Source organism: Parus major, chromosome 4 (genome assembly GCF_001522545.3).
Source record: "Parus major isolate Abel chromosome 4, Parus_major1.1, whole genome shotgun sequence".
Taxonomy (NCBI): domain Eukaryota; kingdom Metazoa; phylum Chordata; class Aves; order Passeriformes; family Paridae; genus Parus; species Parus major.
The window spans coordinates 33,022,254-33,045,116 of record NC_031771.1 but is presented as its reverse complement, the minus strand read 5'-3'; the positions used below and the strand labels follow the sequence as shown (position 1 = coordinate 33,045,116).

Sequence of the window (22,863 nt, the reverse complement as noted above, 5' to 3'; positions counted from 1 at the left end):
ATACCTCCAGGGACGGTGACTCAACCACTTCCCCGGGCAGCCTGTTCCAATGCTTGACAACATGTTTCTACAGCTGAAAATGGCGTAGCTTAGCTTGGTTGACAAATTCATTGCAAGGCTACAGATGTCCAGATTGGTTACTCTTCATAGGAAAAAAAAAGGAAAAAAAAATTAAATAAAAACAATTAAATGAAGATCAAGTAATTATTAATTATTTACATGAATTGACACACAAAATAAAGAAGTCATAAGGATTCTAAATGGACATCTGAGGAGTTTCTCAGGACCTATCCAAGAAAAGCAATGACAATTTGTTCTCTCTTTTGTCATTTTCAGTGAAAAGTTTCTGTATGAGTCAGTCCCAGTGGTATTTCAGTAGATGCATATTTCTATATGTTAGGTTGTAGCAGAAGTCACAAAAACCCCTGTGAGATGAATACAACAGTGACAGCAACCACACTGAATCATCAGCTGTCATCAGTTGCTCATTTATGCATTCTTGATATAATTTTAATCACTGTTAAAATTTTACTCTCTGGTAAATTCTTTACCACTAGGCTTACATTTAGACAAGTTTTATTTAAGTTTATATGAACTCACTGATTTTACATTGTAGTTTTACCCAATAATAGTCTACAAGACAGTAAGTTACAATGTCACTGATACATGGATGTCATGGTTTAACCTCAGCTGACACGTAAGCACCACACAGCAACATACTCAGTCCCCCTTAAAGGGGTGGGAGAGAGAATCCACAGAATGGAAGTGAGAGAATTCAGGAGTTAAGGTATAGATAATTTAACAGGGAAAGTAAAAGCTGTGCACACAAGCAAAGCAATTCACCACTTCCCATGGGCAGGCAGGTGTTCAGCCATCTCCAGGAAAGGAGGGCTTCATCACACCTAATGGTGACTTGAGAGGACAAACACCATCACTCTAAATGCCATCTCTTCCTCCTTCTTCCTCAGATTTATATACTGAGCCTGACATATGGTCTGGAATATGCCTGTGGTCAGTTGGGATCAGCTGTTCTGGCTGTCTCTCTTGCCAGCTCCTCCCCCTGATTGCTGGGGGATGGTGTGAGGAGCAGAAAAGGCCTTGACCCAGTGCAAGCCCTGCTCAGCAATAAGGAAAACATCTCTACATTGATAAGAGTTTCCAGCACTAATCCAAAACACAGCCCCATAATAACTATTCTCAAGAAAATTATCTCGAACCCAGCCAAAGCCAGCACAAAGCCAGCACAGCAGACTTCAATAAAAGAGTTTAAATCAACTTGACTGGAGAGAGACAAATGAGGACTTCTGCACTTGAAAAAAGAAAATTTTTCATGGGCCATTTTGTTCAGTGAGTAAAGCAGATACATCTCTGTGATTGAGTGACTGTCCTTTTTTTAAGTGTTTAAGATCACCTGTCATTTTCAAGAGACGTGATATTACTCAGTGAGAAGAACGCAGACACTGGCCATGATAATGGAACAGCAGGGTGAGACAGGGACACGTCAAAGCACAGGTCTATAAATATTAGCTTCAAGCAAAGTTTAACTGGATTAGTCCCTAATATGAGAGGGGCAGTTCCTCATTTTGTCACGGTGGCTGCTGTGCTGGCTTGAGATGACAGCTCTCATAAGAGAGCTCCTGAGCTATACTTCAAGCCAGCACACCTCCATTCTCTAGATGCATCTTTTCAAATTAACATTTTGGATGCAGCAGTTGGACTAATACAACAATTTAATTCCTGTTCTTAGTTTCTCCAGATGTTCTAAAGATTTTTATCAAGTGTCACTAAAGGAGCACAATGGTTCTATTTGTTTCATTTCACCTGCATAACCTGTTTTTTCTTCTTTTGTGTCTGTCTCACTGCATGAAACTGACCCTGATCTCAATCAATAGACTTTACTTTTGTCAATATTTACTACTGGAACATTTGAAACCTGTAATGAGATCCTATTGTCCTGCATTTAATTGGAACATTTTCCAGGAAGCTAGATGTTACCAGCTGGTATTTGTCACATAAGCCAGGACATCAAAATCACTTTCAATTACACAAATCAAATATGAATCTCCACAGCATGTGTGAGGCCTGACTGTATTTTGGTTGTGAAATGCAAGAGGGAATATTACTGTTTACTTGCCAAGAATAACACAACAATCTTGGCAACAACTGACATATTTATTTCTTCTTACTAGTAAAATTCTAGTGGGATTATTTTTACCTCACCTCTATCATTTTACTAATTTAAATTTTTCTATTTTTATTTTGTGAAGCACAGTATTGTTGCTACTTCAAAATGAGTGTCCTGTTTACTTCTAAAAGCAGCTGCATTTAATTTGGCTGGAAATAAGATAATACACAGTTTGTTTTATACAAAATGTATTTAAAAAGTGCATTGGGATCTACTCAGTCAAGACAACTCTATGGTCCTCTGGAATATGGGTAGCATAATGTTACAATGAATCATCACAGAGAAAAGAACAAAGTATGACTGGAGAAGCTCATCCAATAAGTATGGATTAATATGCCAGAAGCAGCAGGGTACAAAACTCCAGAGTGCTCACAAGGAGAAAAACAATACCCTCAGTTTTGTGCAAAGGTCCTTCCATCAGTGTCAGAACACATTTACAATTTCTGTGTATTTCTACAGCCGAAAAACAATAAAACATTTCCTGGACAATAACCACAGTCTAGTGATGTTCAGGTTTCAATACTTTACCCTGCCCACATCAGTTAATCCTCAGTGGAGGGTTTCATACCTTTCCCCTTCTTCCCTAACTCCCTTTTAATTTACACAGTGCTACTGTTTGTCAATATTTCCTCTTCTTGGGTATCTTATTTTGGTTCTTTACACATAACTAGGTTTAAAACTTAACTAGGTTTCATATCAGAAATATTTATGTAAAAAACCCCAAGAATGAGCAAAACTCAACCAAATAAAGAGAAGTCTGCAGGCATAAAAGAAATGCATCTGCATGGAAGACAGCATTCTAACTAGGTGACAAAGTTAGTGTGGTATATAAATAAATCTATGAGTTAGCACAGCTGGCAGAGAGGCAAGAGCCTATTTATTTTCAGCCAGTTGTCTGCAAATACCTAGAATTGAAATTCTACAGACGTCATCTGAAAACAAAAAGGATTTCATTCTCTCTATAAAAGTCTGCATCTCCACCAGGTACACAAAAATAATAATTTAAGATCTATGCATTGGATCTTGCTCACATGAGGCCAACCTACAAAATTTGGGGGCAGGGATGTTTCTGGTCATAGTGAGGATGCTGCCTGCCCCCAGCTCTGTGGCTGTGAGGAAGCCGTGGAGCACAGAATGACACTACAGGAACATCTCCACAGATTTGCTGGCTGCTGCCATGCTTGCATACAGACTATAGCTTATCCCTGCAGCTGAGCCCAGAAGAATTCTGGGGTTTGACTCCAAACAGATTTATTTAGCCTCGTAACTTCAGTTCCAGTGCTAGCCTGTGGAGTAAATCCTGACAAGTGGCTACCACCACTTTGATGTAGTTGCTTGATTCCTAAATAATGTGCCTATTCTAAGTTGATATTGCACCTGCTTACTGTGGTTGCTGAATCATGACTGACTTTTGGCTACGGTTTTTGTGGTATGTAGGTGATGACAAAAGTGCCAGCAGTGCTCCCTGAACAGAATGCCACATTTATCCATTCACATCCTGGTCATGAGAAAATGTAGCCATCACCTAATTGATTGTCCTGATTCTTTAATCTGCCTGGAAAAAGAATAAATATAAAACATATAAATATATGTTTATATAAATTTTATATAAATTTAAAATTTATATAAATAAATTAAAATATTAAACATAAAACATTCATGGTAAATATAAAACATTCATGGACTACTTTAAGAAACTCCAAAATATTCTTTGCAGATGGTAAAAAATAGACCCAAACAGTCATTATATTAAAGGAAACTGAAAAAATTGCATATGCAGCCAGAGCACCAAATGATATAGTTAAAACAATTTTCTTTGAAGATCCCTTTTAAAGCCAGAGAAAAAGGCTGAGACAATGGTTCAGGTGGGAATCTGAGGCCACCTTTACCAGCTAAAATTCTGAACCCAAATTCGTGCAAGTTCCAATTCAGAGAGTAATGTAATGAGAGAAATGTCATTGTGCTTGTGCCTGATGTGCCAGAGGATCACTGTACTGTGGGATCCCATGTCTTGGCAGGCAGGGAGGAATTCAATTTAAGGTTAGGATTCACCACCCTGCTGGGTTAGCATCCAATTAGAATTTCAGTGGGATTGCCCTTCCCTTCAAAAAGGCCTGACGTGATAATGTTCGGTAGTTAATCCTAAAATGCTGTGTAAAATATCTGCAAAATGAAGAAATTCTGTAGATATATTTTGAAACTTAGTTCATCTGCATATCCTATGGAACAGTGAGATTTTATTGATATATTTCTTACAGCTTTTTTTTTTTACATAAAACCACATGTTTTACATAAAGAAAGAAAATAATAAATTGAGATATACCTAGAAGAAAATGCTAAGAATATTCTGAAGTCTAATTTCATAGGTAACTGGCTAAAAGTAAATGGCTTAGCTAGAATTGTTAAAAGGGAAGCAACAATCAGAAATACAAAAAGCAACTAAAATAATCCAGTAAAACAATTCAGCAGTTTTTAAGATGTGGGTTTTTCTTTCTAAACATGCCTGACCTAAAACAAACAGGCAAAATTAGTTACTATTTACTGCAGTTTTGTGCACAGATTGACAGGTTTGGAATAACTGAATTATGTGTTGGAATTATGAATTATGTGTTGCTTCCAGGTTATAAAGTAGAATCAGTGTTGACGTCTGCATGCCTATTAATATTTCTTTATGTGCAATTGCCTGTAAATTTTACACTGACTGCTTTCAGCCAGCAGCAATATCTTAAGACATCTTCAGAAAAAAAATATTCAGTCTTTTTATCTACATTTGATTGTCAGAATCTGTTTATAAATCTATCATGCATGTTTATGGCTTCCTTTAATTTTGCTCTGCACCACCAAGCAATATTACTGACTGTCTTATTTGTGTATGCTTTTCAATTAATGTGGGATGTGGCAGCAACCAATATGCATAAACTTTCCAGATCTTGAGTGACAGATAAGACAGAAAATTGATGTTATAATCTATACTATTGTGTGTGGTACAATAATGATTATTTAGTGATGGGGAGGTGCAACAAAGTTTTTAATAGGTTTCTGATTTATTAAGGCATACGTGATTTTCAGAGCCGGGTTACAGCTCTCTAAACAGATATTGAGGTTGGTCAAGTGCTACATTGCTGGCCAAAATTGTGTGTTAAAACTCATTGCTAAAAGATAAAAAGAGGTGAAATCCCAAGAGAAAGTAAAATGCTCACTTTAAAGATTATGTTTTAAGGGTAAACATAAGTTGAAACAGCTTGTAAGGAAACCCATGGCATGATTTGGGCTATGTCTGAATTTGTCTGGAAGCTCTGTTCTCTTCCCAATTCCAGTCCCCATTTCCCCTGTGCTGGTGCTGAAGAATAGAATGGGAAAATTTGTCAACCTTTTATGCAGTATCTGCGCAAGGGAAAATTCCCCCTTGATTAACAAAGGCCTCTTGTAATCATTTATAGAATTGGAGCTCTATGGGCTTTCTAGAGCTCATTCCTTTGTGAGCTGCATCTCTGGCACGCTCCTTTAAACAGCAGAAAGTGGAAAAGGATTTAGTAAAAATCTTTGTAGAAACTACTTAGTAGTGAAAAGTACTTCTTTTGGCAGTGGGGATAATATTTCCAGGTATTCTTGAGTGTGTAATTCATTATATATTTGAACTGGAAGGAAGTTTTAGATAAAAATACTCATAAGGCATAGATTATAATCTTTGGATAATATAACATTTGGAGGATAAAGCAAAGACAGTTGAAATATCCAGGCCACTCCTGTGAACAGTTGCCTAATGTTATCTTGGCTAACAGTTCAATTTCGTGCTGTCACACTGAAGATTAATCTGTCCTCGATTGTTTTTTTCTGGCAAGGATGAGTAAAAGAGAATATTTTCAGATTTAAAATTACACAGAATATGATGGGTCACGGACAAAATTCTCTTCCTTGGCTAGTTATTGAAATAGCCCAAACCACCAAAACATATAGATGCTATTGTGGTCTCGTTAGCCTTGATGTAATGCAAAGAATACTGTACTGGAAAGAAGCTGTGAATCTGAGAATTCATAACTGTATGTCACAAATTTACCTAAGCATCATGTTTTGGACTGTCACAACACAGAAAAAACGATCCATTTTTTGAATGGAATGATAAAACCCACCTTTTCCCACAAATTACAGGGATCAGTCTGTGCACAGGCAGAGATATCAGTTTTATAACTGGAAATGTTTTTCAGTAATATTTCATGAGTGATTAATTGATATCAAGCTAAAATAAATAGTACAGGGAGGCTGCAGGCCTCCTGGTGGCTACCTGATGGTTGTAGGCATCCACACTGCCACCATGAAAGTCAGTTAAATGCTGAACTGTGCAAGATGCCAGGAGTACAAACAGAAACTACTGTATTTCACTCCTACAGGTAGTGCACGAGGCAGCATATTCTCTAATGAGATACTATGTGCTGTAACAGAAGAAAACAGAGTCTGAGGTTTGAATTTCTTATTTCCAGTCGTGTATGAATTTTTTGCAGGGAATATCATAAATGAAGCAGTTTCATTCAGGCAGTCCAAAAATCTGGATGGGGCAACTCTGTGAGGACACAGAGCTATGCTTGGGGAAGATATTAATCTGACAATTTAGTCAATATAGTTCTTGCTCCCACCACTAATCCCATTACTGAATTATGTGTCACAGTGTCTACACTGATGCCCTTTTAAGGCAAATTCTTCTTTCTGTCTAGCCAGCTGTCAGGCAGCACAGGCAGCCTTCTTTTTCTGCTGCAGTCAGTACAGCAAGCCTGGTCCTGTGGTGCTGAAACCAAGGGTATCTCTCCCTTAAAGCAATAAATTAATTCTTTTATTCATACCACATTTTCATTATTAAGAAAAAACTATGATTCATAAAATATTACCCTTTGGCAATATGCAGACTTTAATATTAATGCCATTTTATTAAAAAGAAATAATCCTCTAAACCAGAAAAGATTAAACTCAAGCATGAATAAATACTAGTATCTTCCTGGAAGCTACATCTGTGCCCTTCATCTCCATTCTTTTGACATCCTGTGAACATCTCCAGAAAGTTACAGAACATTTTCTCTTGAGCGAAAAGCCCCTCATGGATATGAATAGGTTCAGTAGTCTTTGAGAAATGTCTAGAGGTCTTGCAATTTCTCACTCTCACAGCTCCAAGCTGGCTGTATTTCACAACCAGATTTTACACAATAATCAGACAGTTGCTCAAATAATTGTTACTCAGTCCTTTTGCCTCAGAAAACATCCCTTCTGTGAGATTCTGCCTGTTCTGCTGACTGATAAGAAAATGTGCATTCAAATTGGCCCTGCATATAAAAACTATGACTGACAACACTGTGCAATTTGAGAACCACAAGCCTTAGGTTATTCCTAGGTTCTTTTGAATCAGCATGAAACGTGCTTCTCTGCCGAGACGTCCAACCCTGTAATTTTAAGCTTCCATTTTATTCTTGGCAATCTTATCTCTGAAAGGCAGAATAACTGCAGTAATTGCACATCTCATTTCAGAAAAATAAAGAAACATTCATTTTCCATTTTAATAGTTTACTGGAAACTGGTTCACAAGGAATGAAGAGACTGATAATGAATGAAAATGAAAAACAGCAAGACCCAATTACTCACCCGTGCCAGGCTGGTTCCAGAAGGGACTTTATACGGGACATATTTTCTGTAGATATGCCCAACTCGAGAGCATGGAACATCATACATGCCACCTCCACACATCCATACCTGGAAAGCAGACAGAAAGCAAATGAAAGAATGATTACTGTAAACAAATGAGGCAAAGAAAGCAGTTTAACTAATGTATATGTGAAAATAACGTATCATTCTGTGCTGACCCCTCCTACAGTCATGGTGGCCCTCTTGGCATGCTGTTAACTGGGATATAGTAACGTGGCAGACTCTCCCATCCAAAATCTCACTGTGCAAAAGCAGAGTATGTTCAAAAGAGAATGATAAAATATATAGAAATAGAAATAGAATAGTTTGGGTTGGAAGGGAGTTTAAGTTCAGCTGCTGTCATTGTGCTTGGCTGTTTGTGTTAAAGTGGGTATATCTGCCTGGACCTGGAATTCAGCCCCTGACTGACTGTGCTATTCATACTGTGAATGGAGAAAATAGGGGTTAGAGTGAAGGATTGAATTACAAAGTGATTTAGGTAGCTGCTTCTTATGGATCATTTTTGTGTCAGCACTTACAGTCCCTTAGCAGTTAATCATGGCATCCAACTGGGACCAGATAATGGAATGTTTGAGGATCTAACCTCATTACAGAGCAAACTTAAATACACTAATGTAAATGTCTAAGGAAAGCTTGAAACCAGTGAAAATGAGGCTTTCACTGATGTGCAATCAGGTGGAGTTGAGAGCTACTCAAGGAAGCTGCTGCTCACTAGCTCCCATCACAGAATTGACTAAGGTGTAGGAGCTCTGGGTAGGTGCCTCTGGACACGTCATCTACTCTCCTAGTAGGCACAGTCCTTCCCAGGGAGGAAATTTACTGCTGGATTGGGAATGGTGACCCAAATGAAAGATCTGCCTCCATGCCAAAAGAGCTTATTACCACCCAGAGCAATCTTGCAGGTAGTCATGCCATGCGGACATGAGGATCATTTTCTTTTAAAATAAACACTTCATAAAATCTGCTTCTTAAGTAAGCCTTTAAATCCTCACCTGTTTCATCTGAAAACAGGTAATTCACTGGAAGATGTGCATAAACATAGTAAAATACCATAAAAAGAAGAGAGTTAAAATAATGTTATTCACTTTTCTAACAATATTTCCTTTGTATATTACACCATTTGTACTTCTTTCAAGTGGGAATGTCCTGTCTGTGGCTGTTTTCAAACAACCCAGCACACCAATGAAAGCACAGACCTATGTTTACTATTTGTTCTTGTTTTTTAAATGGAGGTGTCATTTCAAAGCCTAGACAAATTATTATCATGATTAATCAAAGCTTCTTAGCCTTTGAAGAATGGACAGCGTAGCAGTGTGACACAAAGGTCAGTCCCAGGACAAATTTAAAAGACAAGAAAGAAGAAATTATATATATATATATATATATATATATAGTCCAGCATTATTTTAACTGAGGCAATGAGAGCTGCAGTAGATGTATATTGCATTTCCTCTAAAGCAGTAGGATAACAGTTTAAAAAAAAAAAGAAACCCCAGTCAGATATGCTGAGGCAATAACAAGCAGGAGGACATAACACTGTGTTAGGCTTATATTTGATAGATATAAAACTTGTAAATGCTTTGCGGCACCTGAGGTATGCTGTGCAGGGTAATTGAAATGAATCTTGGGCTGCCTTGAAGGACACTTAGCAGCTGTTCCTGTTTATCTTTTGGCTTCAGAATGGTATTAAAAGCATTTTTTATATTTTCCTGAGAAGATCAATTCTGGCAACTTTGTCTTTAAAATGTGCATTTTTATGTCACATGCACTAAATACAAGAAATTGGAAAATGATTTCTGCATTAAGTATTACAGACCTCCAGAATGCCATGAAAGAAATTCAGGTGGTGTGGGACATTTGGCAAAATTATATCAGAAGCAATGAAACTCTCAGGATCGTTAATGTCTCCTTCTTAAAAAAGCAATGAACCTGGTCTGCAGCTGAGGTATAAAAAACAAAGATGAAACCAAATAACACAATTCCAGCTTGGAAAGATCAAAAGAGTAGTTTATGTGTCAACTAGAGACTATCTCACAATTTATCTTTATATGGCTCCTTCCAACAGAAGGTTGCAAAACACTTTATAGGGATGGTTAAAAGCAAAAAGCAGGCATTAACACAAGCTGTAAAAGAAATTAAGCTGTTGTTATGTGGCTTTGTTCCTGACTGGAGTTTAGATGCCACAGATGTATTTTTTGGCTCTGCTCTACAGCTCCTGTGGGTTTTTGGGTGAATCACTCTCTTTTCACATTACTTTGTCTTTAAAATTGAATTTTGCCTTCTCTTGTGGTTCCCCCACCTTATCTCTCTGGTTTATGAGTAATCCAGCCTGGAAACTACCTGGAAAATGTAAATACAGTGCATGCAAGACTGAGATTCCAATCCATATGCTACACTGTAGTCATAATTACTGTAGTAAGAAACTAATGATTTTTGAGCAGTGGAGGATGTGTTGCTGGGAAAAATGAACATAAACGTACAGCAAATTATGCAAAGGATTTAGAGGGTACTGAATGGACTTTGGATTAGGTTTCAAAACTGAGAAATATACTGCTGCTGAGTGTCTGTAACAAGAGAGACAACAGTGAGTGACATTGAAATGAAGGGGAAATGCAAACAGTAAACTGGTGGAAGAGGAATATAAAGTATTTCATGCAAAGGCCACAACTTGGTGCTCTTCATATTGTGTAAGAGAGATGGACTAGAAATAGGAGAACTGCATTACAACAGTGGGGCTGAAAAAGCTGTAGAAAATAAGAATATAAAAATTTTATGAGATTTTTCAGTCACTCTTCTTGAAACATAAGCCAAAAGAACAGATTTGGCAGTCGTAGAAAAGGAGAAAGAACAGTATTTTCCTGTGAACTTTTACATGCAGTGAGAATGTTCCTCTAAATGAAAAAAAAATAAAATTGAAAAATAGGATCACTGACTACAAATTTTCAGTCAATGGGTTTGCAAATTGCAAAATCATTTACTGGAGGTGCAGTGGGATTTCCTGTCAGGAAATATTAAAACTGTACTATGTAAACTGGGAATTGAAGACTGTGGGTGTTTTGACAATACTCACCAGCACCTCTAAAATTCTGAGAAAACTGGCAATATTCCACATTTTTAGTTCTTCATATGGATTACAACTGCACTGACAAGTGGTAATGCTCCTCTACTGCCTATCTCCTGCCAAGATTGACAGCTGTGGAGGGAATTAATAATGATTATGATGATAATGATGATAAAGAAAGGGATTAAGAGACTTGGAGGTGTGTTTTGGAAAACAGGGATAAAGAGAATATGGAAGATGTATTGGTATGGATACGGATAACACAACTGTAGATACAGATGACTACCTTCAGGAGGCTAGGGAATCACCATTAGCATTTTTGTTAAGGTATGATTTCCAATCCCTAAGGAATGTCTAGTGTAACAGATTGCATTGGGTTTGCATGGCCAGGTTTTGATAGCAGGGGGACTGCAGGGGTGGCTTCTGTGAGAAGCTGCCAGAAGCTTCCCTCAGGTTCAACAGAGTCAATGGCAGCTCCAGGATGGACATGCCCCTGTCCAAGGCCATCAGTGATGGTGGTAGCACCTCTGGGATAACAGATTTAAGGAGAGGGAAAAGCTACTGTGCAACTTGAGCCAGACAGAGGAGTAACGGTATGTGAGAGCACCAGCTCTGCAAACATCAAGGTCAGGGAAGGTGGAGGGGGAGGAGGTGCCCCAGGTGCTGGAGCAGAGATTCCCTTCCAGCCTGTGGTAAAAACCACGGTGAGGCAGTTGTGCCTCTGCAGCCCATGAAAGGTTCATGGTAGAGCAGAGATCACAAAGATCCACCTCCTGCCCCTGGAGGATCTCATGCTGGAGCAGGTGAAGAGTGTGAGGAGTCCTCTCCCTGAGGAAGAAGAAGCAGCAGAGACAACATATGATGAACTGACCATAGCCCCCATTTCCCTGAGAGTGAGGAGGAGGAGAAAACAGGGAGTAAAGTTGACCTTAAGAAGAAAGCAGGTGTGGGGGAAAGGTGTTTTAAAACTTGGGTTTGTTTCTCATTGTCCTACTCTGATTTGATTGATAATAAAATATTTTTTTCTGGTTTGCCCATGATGGTAACTGGTGAGCGATCTCTCCCCTTCCTTATCCTGAGCCGTGAACCTTTTTTTATATTTCCTTTCCTATACTCACATAAGGAGGGGGTGTTAGAGCAGCTTTTCTGGGTATCTGGCATACAGCCAAGGTGAACCACAAGGGTCTTCAGGAAACGCAGGACATTAGTATCTTCTGCCAGTCTGTGCTGTGGTGATTACTACATTAACTACCTGTCTAAGCAATTTAAATTTAGGATTTCCCAAATAGTAGCTTTCCTTGTTATTGTGAAGAGACACTATTAATCAGGTGAGTTCCAGTGCTCTGCCAGCTTTCAGAAGTCTAGCACACACCAAAGAGAACTGTCAGCAAGATGTCAAGCACCTTTTTTATTTAAAAAAAAATAATCTTGATGTTGCCAAAAAATAAAATCTTGAACACTTCCTTATGTAAAAATTAATCTAAGCAACTATTTAATGGAGAGGTCATATTTTGAGACAGTCTGTGGATGCATCACAATCACCAGAGTACTCCAAATAATTATTTGCCAGGCAAATCAATGTAAGATGTGGCATCAACACAGGGCACCTGTCTGACAACTCTTCCACAGGGCATAGATGTGGGTGCTCTAAGAAAGAGTAAATTGTCATCTCTAGATTCACTCAAGTGAAGCCAAGGAAGATGAGCTGGTCTAGGCATCTGGCTTTTCCACTGACTTTGGAACAGCTTGCAAGTCCACCATCTTACCAAGTTTTGTCAACAGATCTGGTAAATTGGACTGTCTGGCTAACTTGTCCTTATTTAAGTAAGTTTTAAGTTGATTGAATCTATAACTACAGTAGAATCTGCTGAAGCTGAAACCTTTCCCAAGCTGATAGCGGTGATTCCGACATAATAAACCCCACTCCTTTCTGTTTCTCTCTTCCACCTCTCTAATTTTTCTTCTATTTTTTGTTATTCCAAACCAAACAGCAATCTTCCTCTTAAAACTTAACTTACATCTTCTAAATTCTTCCAACAGGAATTTAGTCTTATTTGACAGTAATTTTTAAAGATTATATTTTTCTTCTTTTAACACTAGTAAGAAAGGACAAGGACCCTAAGGTCACTATATACTGAGATAGATCCAGAGATATGACTGAAATGAGACCCAGTGTGACACAGCTGCCTCCAAAAAAAACAGCAACAAAAAACAACAAACTCTCACTTGAACAAAACACAATGTGGTGTTTCAATTTTCAGTTGTGTTATCATGGTTTCTATACAAAGTCTGGAGAAAACAACAACCATATTCCTTGCAAAGATGAATAAAGGGAATATTTGAAATAGGATAATAAAATAATGGGTGACTTGTCAGAGACCATTGTGACAGCTACAAGCAGCTACTTATATTTGCCTCTGAAAAAATCTAAATGGACAGAAGATAAATCAATACATTCTAAACATTTAGTCTAGCTATTTGGATTCCCCTGCCTTCCTGTTTTATTTTGCTGAGGTATAGAAATGATTTGAAGAAACACAAGAGTAAGCCAGTTAATGCAAAACATTTTGCAGTTCTTGGAACTCCTGTAAAGACAGCTTGTAACACTGTACATTTCATTCAACAGAATGGCCTCAGCACTGTTTTAATTGCAGCTGAAACTCAGATTCAGCAAGATATCTGATATTAGTCATGGCTGACACGCTAAATTTATTTAAAGAGCTTTACACTGACAGAGTTTGGAAGTAGACTGGAAAGATCCTGGAGCTAAATTTGAATTGCAATTTCAGTTCCAAGCTTTATCCAAATATATTTGACTCAAATCATCTGTGTCATGAAACTCGTATCAAGTCCTTGAAAAACTCTGCACGTAGAGACCATGAGGTAAAATTTTTATGTCCTTGGGTATACTGGAAAATAAACTCAGTTTTCAAAATTAGACATGTTAGTCCTCAGAAAACTAATACAAATGCCTGTTTTACATGCAGAAAGAAACAAGACTTTCAGCTCTACATGTAAATGCCAACTGATTTCAATACACATATCCACATAGAGGATATGAGGGTACACTATAACATGGCTGGTTGTACATAACCTGAGCACTTGGAAACTCCTGGTATGTCATTACAATAATTTACATGAAATTTTAAAAGATCTGGTCTGGACCAGTGAGCCTGCAGACAACAGCTCATGGCAGCTGAGCTGCTCCAGTGATCCACTGCTACTGAAAGGAGTCTTTCTTCCTGTGACTTTCTCTATTTCCACCCATTTTCTTGAGCTGACTCCAGAGAACCCTGTCCCCAGAGATGTTTAAACTTTTTCTGATCTGAACAGAAAAATTATTCTATTTTCTTTTTTTTCTGGATTAATTGTCTGTTGGCTTGTTGAACTGAGTTCAGTACTTGGTCACAAACACAGCATCTGAGCAAAGGTAAGTGGAGAAGACTTGATAAAAGGAAAAAAAGTGGAATTTCATTCTTTGACAGCGGTAGGCTACCACATTTTCAGAGGGAGCTGCACTCTGTGATTTTTGTATGGCTTCTGGAGCAATTGTTTATGGCACTGTGGAAATTCCTAATGAAAAAAAGTATTGTATCAAATTAATTTTAGTTAAAAGACAGAAGCCTGAGTGAATGAAAGTATTGTGATAACACCAGCAAGGAAGTATTCTGTAAAATGGCTTGATGACTTACCTTAAAGGAGATTTCATACTGTTCTCCTCCCCATATTTCTAATCCTGGATCATAGCCTCCCAGCTCCCAAAACCATTTCCGGTTAACGGCAAATAGACCTCCAGCCATTACAGGAGACCTGAAGGATGAATAAAGCAACACAAACAATAATGAAGATGTTTGGACTGTGTGTGTGCGCCTCTGGGTGTTTTTGTATGAATGTTGTTTGAATTGTGAACCTAGAAAGGCACAGATGAACAGTAGTGTAACCAAACAATATTTACCTGTATCCATCCAAAAAGGAGCGCTAGATGAGAAAAAGGCAATGTGATAGATCTAGAGAATGGTAGACAGTCATGCACAAACTCCTTATTAAAAAAGAAATTCCCAACAAAACCGAGCCAAAAAAACCAATGCCTCCCCTCCCCCCAAAAAAAGTTCTGTTTGTTGCTAAGTAACAGAGAAGAAAGGGACTCTGGAAACCTGCCAAAGTATTTCATGAGTCTCAGTACTCCACGTGAAGTAATGCGCATTTGAAAGTGAGCAAAAGTTTTCAATTCATTTAAGTCTCATAGGTGCTGGCTAGAGTAAGGCAGAAAGGTGAAAGAGGATAGCTGAAGAGAAGCTGTTGGGAGTTAAACATCTGCCTTCCTAAGCATTCAAAACTCCTTAAGTGTGCCTCACAGTGGTAATGTGACTTATAGGCAAATAATTTGCAATGCTTCCATGTTCCCATTTATTCCATTAATGAATATGTGGAATTTTCTTCAATTAACTTAGTCTTTTTCACAGACAATATAGAAAACAGATGAGATATTTAAAGTTATTGTTAGAGAATAATGACAAAAACATATTGCAACTTTATAAGCAGGAATTTTGTATTGGAAAACAGGCATTTTCTCTTTTCTTTTTCTTTCAGTACCAAGAAGACCATGTTCCTAATGCAGTAAATACATTGACAGCTCTCAGGATTCAAATGTTGCTCTTCAACTGACTCCTTAAGTTGTGGTGGAAGGGGAATACAAAGGCACCTATGCTGAACAGGAGGAAAACAACATGCTTTAGAAAGTCCAGCCCAACTATGCAATTCCACCAATGCAGATCAACACTAGCCTGATGAGTTTTAGAGCAAGAGGCCAGAAGGAACCCATTCATGCTGATGTCTAGCCAGAAAGAGAAGAAAAGACAGAGCCATGGGAGACCTGGATGGCTTCCAGGCAATATTTCCTTAGCAAGAGCCAACATGAAACTGGGTCCTATGCCCCGTGTCCTGTAACAGTGAAGCCCCAAGGGAAAATTATTCCATCCTGGGGCATTTTTGTTTTGAATTACTGCTGGTGGTTTGTTTGGGGCTATGGAGCAGATGGTATCATCCTGGAAGTCCTGACTGGAAAATAAAAACTTCCCCCTTTGGCACTAGTTTAGGATTTGTCAGTGAACTTGGGACTGGTAAATATTTCAGGAATCCATGCATAAGTTAGAAGTTTATTGAAGAGCACATCATGTTAATGGAATACTCTGCCATATTTTCTCTGCCTTAACACTTTTTTATACTGCTGTCTTTTATCCAAGGCAATAGAGATGATAAAATACCAAGCGAACAGCTGAGTGGTCTCTGCCACCATCAGGCAGCCAGTGAATCCCCACACATCAACGTCAGAAAATCATCTCCTCATTTGCATTCCTGGTAATGAAAGACATTATGGATAATTTTCCTTTCACTTTTATATGGTAGCTTAAAAAAATAACGTTAAACTACCCATTTTTATGACTCTTAAAGACTAATTTCATTTTCCTTTAGAGATTACATTTTTAAAAGCACATAGAAGCTTTGAGACACAAAGCTCCATGAAAAAAAATAAACAAACTGGCAAGGCTGTGCACTGTAACATACACTGAATGCTAATACTTTTTTACTTTTATTGACATTTCATATTTCAATATTGACTGTATTTCCACATATGAAAAAATTCAGTGGAGATTTTATTAGAAACCTTCCCCTGAGGATTCTGACTACTATAATACATTTTCAATTCTTACCAAAGTAAATCTAATTACAACATGTCCTTTTTGACTTCAGGTTTTAAATAATCAAAACATAATGCCCTTTTATAAAGAAGAACTTTCATAGAGAATGCTTACAACTAAATTGCTACTGACAGAAGAAATGTAGTCCCAGAAATCACTGGGAAAAAGCAGGATTTCTCTAATTCTCATAGATACTATATCTTTCCTAAGCATTCCTCTCAGCACAGCGAGTGCCTATAAAAAAGGCAATTGCTGCAGGTAAATCAGATGGAAGATAAAAAAATCAGAGATTTAAAATTCCAAAATAATTGGCCATACTTACAAATTATATTAGAATTGATAATTTTTTCCAGTGATAAATATTGAGTAATGAAACCCCTTGTTCCTTAGATGTGGAAGTTCAGAACATTTATTGCAATTAACAAAACTACCCAATGACTGGAACATTAGAAAACTCATAATTTTGCATTTGCTTAAAACAAAGAGAATAAATTGAATGCAATGTTGCCCCATTAATTCCTATTCCACAAGATGTTCTGACATTTGTTGTTTTGTAGGAAGAGCAATGAAGGGGAAAAGCAGGATGGCCTTTTGGTTTTCATTAGAGTGGAATTAGTAATAAGCTGTGTGAAACAGAGTGCTTGGCACAGCATGAATTCCACTCCATGCCACAAGCAGCTCCTGCTGAACAGGCCTTAAACTGTCTCCAAAATATGAAGACAAAAGTCCAGTCTTGCAATCATGGCTGATATGAAATGTTCTTATGTATCAATAGGATCACTTACACAGATAAAAGAACTGCACTGAGCCCAAAGGAGAACAACTAATCTCTTGTTTAGTGGCTTCTGTACAGAAAAGTCAAGTACAAAGCTATGTTTGTAGAAGTAATTTTTTCATGAAATGTCCTACTCAGATGCTTAAACAATCAGACTTGAGCTATTCTAGCATAATGTTATGTGAGTAATTACAGTGGAAAGCTGTAAAGTGCTTATGGTCAAAACATTAAAAGGACAAAGACTCCTAAAACATCAGAAAAGCTGGAAGGGTAAGGTTGCTAAACTTAAAAATATCTGTAAAAATCCTTCCACATGAGAACTACTGCACAGACTCACTGAATATACATGCAAGAACAATATTGGAAGTAAAAGCTAGCTAATCAAAAAACAACCCAACAGGACAAAGACTGCTGTGCACTGACAGAAAAAGAATTTGATTTGGTTAGAGTGTAAACCCCACCCTGCCCCTAACCCTACAAAATTTGCTTTGCAAAAAGGATCAACTGAGAAAAAGGCAGCAAATGCTTCATATGAAAAGATAGCTTACAAACAAAAAACTGCACTGAAAGAAGTGTAGCACTAGCTCAAACTGTAGCCAGCAAAAATTTTTATAACTGCTTGCAATTAACATGCAGAGGAAGGAGATAACCTCACCTGTGAATTTTCAAGGTAAGAGAAAAATGACATGAACTTCAAAGGAGTGGAAGCTGCTTGCATTAGAAACAAATGTGGTATGTTGCAAACAATCGAGCTGCATAGCAGGGTTTAGAATCATTACACTGCAAGAGCGATACATGCAGTGGAACTAAAGGATTTGTGAAAAGGGAAGAGGAGCTTTGACAGCCTGTGGAACAAAAAGGAGGGAAATGAAAGTGGGAAAGCACTTGTGCTGGATGATGTGTGCAGTAGGTACACTGATAGGAACCACCTGCCCAAAGCAGCTGAAATTTGGCCATTATAATCAAATCCAGGGAATGGCACACATTGCACTCTGCACCTCTCTGTGTAACCCAGACTGATTAAAGGCTCTGTGCTGAACTACTGAACAGAGACTGATGAATGCTGGAGAGAGGAGTCCATCTCATGCAGGATACATCAGACAAACTGACCTTCAGTGCCAAACCCACTGGCACATTATACAGAAACAAGGGAAACAGCCCACAGCAGAAATCAGGACTGGTCCTGCTGACCTTGTGGTGTCAGGGATGTAATGGAAAAGGACAAAAGGGGCCAGAAATGACTGGTGATCTACTGAATGTAGCTTTCAGCTAGGCTTCAGCATATTTTACAATAAATTTCAATGTCTTGTTAAGCAAAAAGTGTCCCTTCACCCTAGTGATACCACGTGAAGGCACCTCAGGAGGGGGGATAAATTCAGGTACCTCATTTCACTGGTGACTGCTCCAGCTCCTCTCTGCGGGGATTCCTGATACTGTACCAAAGCTTCTTAAAGCAAATGGCAGAAGCTGACACTAATCCTGCATAAAAGTTCTAAAAAACCTGAAAATCAGAATTTATGTATGTGTAATATTAGTGACAAACTTGTCTATTTGCAGGAAGTGAAAGCAGAAGTAAACCAAACTGAAATTCAGATGAGTTGATCAGAAGGCTAGAAACTGATGAAGGTTAAGAAAATAAATGACAAAAATAAAAATCTAGTGGTTGCTCCATCTAAAGACAGTTTCTATACTGCACATAGAAAAAGATGTCAAGGTAGTTGAAATGAATACTGATATATCTTCCTGAATGTCCCAAGAAGTAAAAAAAAAAAGAAAAGTGGATTATTTTATATACTTAATTCTCTAATCAAATATAATTAAAATGTATTAAGAGGCATTGTTTTATCCATCTTAACAACAGAACCCATTTGAATGTTTATAAAATCATCAGCATTCAGGAAGTAAAACCTGTCTCTGTGACATTAGCTTATGGCAGTTACTCTTTCTTTTTTAACTCAAGTGTCCCTTTTTCTGAACAATTTTTACCCTACATAAATGTATGTAAACTACCAGTTCAAATTATCATTGTGCTGAAACGTGTTGTTTCAAGCAGCCAAGTTGTATTAAACTTACAGGTTTAAACTTACAAACTCCCAAGTTTCTCTATTATCACATTTAATTTTTAAATTCCACTTTATTTTTTGGAAATATTAAGATAAAATCCCATTCTTCAAATGGTGAGCCAGAAAGCTGTGGAGAATCAGCTACAAAGAAACCTCTAGAAGTGCTTGACTTCCAGCTTATAGAAGTTTCCACTGTAATTTCATCACACATTCTTATTTTTCTTACCACATTGCTAAACTTCATTACAAAATTTGTATTGTAAAAAAACAATGAGTCTTTATGTGGGTAATGAGGCTCATTTAGCCTTTTCTCTCAGTTAGGAAATTAATGAAAAAGAGGTGAGCTGGGTAGAGATGGAAGACTCTGAAGAAGAGGCTTCCCCTTCCCATAATGACTTCTCATAACCCAAGGGAAATCTGTCTGAATTATTGTTAGAGGAGATCTACAGCACTCAAACTAAGCAGGTGGGTCAGCACAAATGTGCATCCTGAAGCAAAAAAATAAACGAAAGCTTCTGGAAATGTCCTGCAGGCAACAGTGTTTAGAATGATAAAACCAAGGAGCAAATAAACAGCTGGAAGTTACAGTAAAGAGACAAATCTAATACAAGAAGTCCCACAAGACTGAGGCCTGAGTGCTGCAAAAGCAAGAAAGCAGAGTTGAGAGCAGCACCTCAGCCGAGGCACATTCATGTCATGAGGAGGGATGGATCTTGGACACGTGGAGTTCAGCAGCAGCAAAAAGTCCTTTAATCTATTAGTAGGAAGTAAGAACTGCTGGAGAAAACAAAAAACAACATCTAAACACAATTTGAAACAGCTGTCAGTTTAGCACCTTTTCATATTGATGGGTATTATCTGCATTTGTAGTTGTCCCTTGAAAATATAATATTTGAAAATTAAATGTAGAAATAAAGTTAGATTGGAGGCAAAATAGTGTCAACTGTCCCTAAAATAGGAACTTCAGATTTCCTGGATTTTGCTGAGCTTTGATTTGATTCTTTGTTTCTATGAAAAACACCAGTTCATTAAATCCCATCACTACCTCCGAGAGAGTTCTCTGAGAATGTATGAGGGCAGTGTCTGAACAGAATTTCTATCTAATGTTTTCTTCCCCTTTTTAGACAGAGAGAAATAAACCAGATAATTATCTTCCAGAGCTTACTTTTGCTTTATTGATTTAATTAAGCCCAGTATAGCATCATAAGCAAAGTTTAAACTCAAGGAAAAAAATTTCTATTTCATTAAAGATAATAAATTATTCCTTTTAAAACATAACCACTGGACTGAAAATAGGTTCTTATTTTCAAAATAATCCTTTAATTCAGACTTTGTCCTCCCAAGGCAGAATCCAAGATCACAAATACAATCAGTTAGAAGTCTGCTGTCAAAAGTTAAGATGATTTTGACTAAGTTATTTGAGTGATTATAGCTCTATGTTTTCTAAAACTCTGAAACATTATGTACTTATTGCAGATTAAAGTAGATTAAAAAGACATCACAGCCCACCCAAAATAGCTTTGTACATAAGGTGTACACAGAGCAGCAGCTTGGGTGGTTTTAGGAATGACCAGTGAGGAAAAGAAGCCCTCCTGATAAATACTCTACATGCTACTGTATAGCACCACATGCATATTTGTAGCACTTGGGAACTTTGAAAAAAGACCAACAAGGCAGCTGAATTGCAATCACTGCCATGAACTCCACACAAAAGAGAAGCCTTTGCTTGTTCTGCATCTCCTGCACTATTTCAGGCTCTGGCTTTGTGTGTGCAACATCAAATTGATTCAGGTGGGCAAATGAGAAGTGTTAGTATTAAAGCACTGCAAGGAAATGGCACCTACTGTTTCAGTGTTTTTTCTGTTCTATTCCTGCCACTGTTCACACATCAGATCAGACTGAATAGTTAGTGAAGGTCATTTCCAGAACACTTCCAAGTTACAAAGATTTTGAATAAGTGGAAGTATGGTTAAATCTTCTCCTGATTTTTTAGCAAAGTCTCTAAAAATACTGCTGCCTATCATCCTGATGGAATTGGCTTTTCTTCAGGGTCCTACAGACCACCCCTGATGACTCTGACTTAAGAAGACAGAGCTCTCACACTAGGCTAACCAGATGAGACACACAGTTAATGATATGGCTGTGATCTGCCACGGAGCTGAGGATCTGGATGGATGTTATTCCTTTGATCAGTTCTTCCATAGTTCTGTCAGCAAATGCCCCCACTCTACCCTTATGCACAAACACTGCTTCAAATGCAAGCAGAAAGTGGGAACAAAAGGTACTTTTAATATTTCATTTATGTCTGTCCTTGGGGATTAATGCAGAAGCCTGAAAAGATTCCATGCTGACAGGGAGGGAGGCTGGAGCTTGTATAGCAGTGCCATCACTAAAGAAAGTGGCTCATCCATTTGCCAGTGGTCAAAGACTTCACGAGCATTAAGTTTTAAGAAGACAAAAAAAATTATGCCTGAAGAGGTTAATATGCAGCCAAAGGTATTCTGGGATCCTGGAAATGCTCTCTTAGATGCATCATTGCCATTTATTAAAGCTCTATAATTTACTGTGTTACCTCATTATGGAGGGTAATGGGGAGCCAGGCATTAGAATTCTCCCAGTCTGCACCAGAGGCACAAGAATATTTTCTTGTAAAAACTGTGAAGCAGTGAAAGCAGTTTTTCAAGTACAGAACTGACAGAAAAAACACTGGAAAGTACTTCTCAATGGAGCATGGAAGGAGCTGAAAACTGATGAGGTTGAGCACTTGATTGTCCCATGAGAGCATCTACTTTTAATTTGATGTTGTAGAGATGGACAGGCTGTGGAAAACCAGAGAAATGAACCTTACTGGTTTATTATTAATTGCAGTGAAATTAAGCTAAGTATGTGAACTCTGCACCTGACTTTGAAGGCAAACACAGATAATCAGTTTGCCATGGAGCTCTGCTAATTTGCACAGGCCATAGTGGAAACTGCTGAGCAAACCACTCTGATCTCAGAGCTGGGAACGAGAATCCCTACACAGTGCAAGTGAGACAGCCAACCTCTGTCATCCAATGAGTTGCACACTAAAACTCTCTTCTAGCTGGAAGGTAGAGGATACATTTCTAAGAACAGCTAGCAAAAGGGGACCTTTGGGAGTAATTAAAAAGCAGGAAAATGGGGGATGATATGAGCTCAAGCTGGACTGGGTACATTGCTGGCTTTTAGGTGACTCACCAACAGAGAGTGCAGCTGCCTTGCAAGCTTTTTCTCTTCTGGGTCCAGAAGCTCACACAGCTCAGATACTCTGGTGCCAGCACTGTCCCACTGCCTGCCATGTAACAGCACATGGAGCAAGAGGGGTCACCCTAACCTATAGAGATCTATAAGGAAAATACTGCAATAAAAGGTTG

At 38.1% G+C, this 22,863-nt stretch overlaps 1 protein-coding gene across 2 annotated transcripts in view; it reads right to left on the bottom strand.

The window, feature by feature from the left end:
* Nucleotides 1–22,863, bottom strand: part of GALNTL6 (polypeptide N-acetylgalactosaminyltransferase like 6) — a 425,327-nt gene that overhangs the window by 29,860 nt on the left and 372,604 nt on the right. For both annotated transcript variants that reach the window (XM_015624627.2, XM_033513661.1), the window contains exons 7-8: nucleotides 14,624–14,741; nucleotides 7,811–7,918 (exon numbers count right to left, since the gene is read on the bottom strand). In XM_015624627.2, the coding sequence (XP_015480113.1) occupies nucleotides 7,811–7,918; nucleotides 14,624–14,741 (226 nt within the window). The remainder of the gene's footprint in view (nucleotides 1–7,810; nucleotides 7,919–14,623; nucleotides 14,742–22,863) is intronic.